The 2,471-nt window shown below is 42.5% G+C and overlaps 1 protein-coding gene across 1 annotated transcript; it reads right to left on the bottom strand.

The window, feature by feature from the left end:
• Positions 1 to 166: 166 nt before the first annotated feature.
• Positions 167 to 2,466, bottom strand: LOC108446925 (protein FAM83D-B-like; the record flags this gene model as incomplete). The annotated part of the gene is made up of 1 exon (XM_017735130.1): positions 167 to 2,466. A coding segment is annotated over one exon (627 nt), but the record flags the coding sequence as incomplete, so codon positions are not given.
• Between the last annotated feature and the right edge of the window lie 5 nt (positions 2,467 to 2,471).

Here is a 2,471-nt window from a genome sequence, read left to right as displayed (position 1 = left end):
CCTGGACCTGCTGCCCAGCCCGGATCAAAAGGCTGCTCCTAAGGTTGGAGAGGGCAAATGGCCCCAGGAGGAAGGCACCAAGCGCCGACGAAATGACTTAGTCACCCCGATTTAAAATGCCAAATAAACAGAAACAAAGCTCGGCAATGATCAGGTGAAAACCCCATGGCAAAAAGGAGTTTATTTGTAAACTGTTTCTTGTTCCTGTTAGAGTACCTTAACAGCTGCACGGTATAATAAAGTTTAAGAGCACATAGAACAAACAAGGTGATTTTACATACATTCAAGAACTGAAGGACTTAAGCTCTTAAAAATACAACTCGATGTTGGCTTTGAAGGTGTATCTTGGCTCCCTGCAACTTGGTTTGCTGCCAGTGTTCCAGATTTGGGGATCAAGCAATAAAGTACCTTATCATTTTCAACAAGTGCAGACAAAACTTTTTTTCCACACCTCCTACTTTAGTGAAGGAATGGCTGCTTTGAAATCCAAGTAATAAAAGTAGCTAAGCCTCTTTTTCCATAGAGATTTTGGACAGTTAGTTAGAGATTTCAGTGTTAGTTGCTCTCAACACTTGCAATCTTTTGGAGTTACGGATATTTTTATTCATTCATTCAATAATCAAGCCAACAGCTGAAATGTGCCATCTACTGGACACATGTACCCCTAAACAATAAAATACATAACCCAGACTCTGATTAGATTTGGCAGAATTCAGTGTGGTTGGTCACTGAAGTATTGAGATGCAGGTCTAAGGAAAAACAGTACAGGTCAGATCTCAGGCAAAGACTGCACACACTGCTCAGGTAAGAGACCCAGCAAGCACAGACATGCACAGAAATCTGCAAACAGTCAGATAAAGACTTTCCAAAGCAGCTTAACCTAAGGTCTACTCAATATTGAAAGTATCTTCAAAAACTAGAGTGGCACTTCAGCTCCTCAAACCAAGTTAGTAGGGTAAAAATGATAGACAGTGCAAGAAAGAGTATTTCAGATAAGACAGTTAAAAAGAGAAAAATGTTTATTTAACTCCTACAGTTACTTGTAAATTAACATTACCCGACATAACCCATAACATTTCGTAGTGCATTTGTCAGTTTACTTTTGAACAGGGGCTTTGTCACATGCCCTCAAGTGATTGCCTCGCCACAAAGTTCACTGCAAAGAAGGAAGCACACACATACACACACATATATATTTATATATCTCTACATAAAGGCACGAGAGCATGATCAAACTAAAGAGATAGCTCAGTCTGTTTCAGAAGGCTTAAACAATGAAAGAAGAATACAGTTGAAGGTAACCTGCAACTGTTTCAAGAGACCCTTTGCAACTTTAGTGGAAGAGTAACATATATATCACAGAAGTTAGAATAAAATCAGCTTTATGGCTTTTTGTAAAAGCTGATTCCTCTCCTGTCAAAGATAAGGTAGAAATAAAAGCCAATATTGGGAAAAAAGATTGAGAATTCCTTGGTATAAGAAAGACCTACAAAGCCACTCTGAGCAAGTTCATTGTGACTCAGATTTTTCCAAGTCTACCTAAACTAAAACTAGGGCATTAACAATCCCAGAAAGCAGTAACAAGTTCAGCTTTGAGGTTAAATACCCAGAATTAAAATGATCTTCACCACTCATGCATACAAGAGGAACCTGTAAGTAGTTACCATATAATTCCTCTTTTTCATCGCTTACATTGCATAGTGTAAAACAAAGTGCTGGAGAGTGACGTACACACCTATTGAAAAAGTAAAAGTGCTGGATGGAAGTGGAAGAATCTTTAGATACAAAGTGACAGCAACTTGAGACTGGGGTTTGTGCGTTCTGTGGTCAGGGCAGGAATCATTTATTCAGGGAAAAGAGCGAGGCGCTGCGGAGGCTGTGCAGGCTGGCACTGATGTCCCGCCTCTGCTTTAGGCTGCACCTGCCAGGGTACTGGGTCATGTAGCTCCCAGGGACACGACCCCGCCGGGACAGCATATCCACCATGTGGCTCAGCTTCGACCTGATCGTGGAGTAGTGGAATTGCCTCTCTTTATGCAGTTTTTGGAAATATTGTGCCCTGTGACTGCTGGAATATTCAAAGGACCGGAGGGAAGATATTGAGCCTGCAGAGCTTGCAAGAGAGCATTGGGATGATGATGAAGACAGCGAGTGCAGACTAGAACTGGATACAGCCTTTCCAGACACAGAATATTCTTCTTTTGACAACTTTCTGGGAAGGAGGGGTGTTTCTGTGCTCTCTTCCTTGGTCTGTGTCACTGCAGTCTTCAGCAAAATTGATGTCTGAGTGCCTGTCACTCTGGCCATGACAGAAGCCTGAGTGCCAGCATCTGCTGTGGCAGCACTGGCCTGAGTGGCTGCATTACACGTGGTCACAGCTGCCATCTCTTCCCACGGGCCAGTTTGAGTTGATGCACTTTTCTGTTCCACTGTGGCCCCTTGATTGCTGCATGACTCATCTTCACACAGGC

The sequence above is a fragment of the Corvus brachyrhynchos genome, unplaced genomic scaffold (genome assembly GCF_000691975.1).
Source record: "Corvus brachyrhynchos isolate BGI_N302 unplaced genomic scaffold, ASM69197v1 scaffold125, whole genome shotgun sequence".
NCBI classification, from domain to species: domain Eukaryota; kingdom Metazoa; phylum Chordata; class Aves; order Passeriformes; family Corvidae; genus Corvus; species Corvus brachyrhynchos.
The sequence above is the reverse complement of the archived record's forward strand: the minus strand, read 5'-3'. Positions and strand labels throughout refer to the sequence as shown.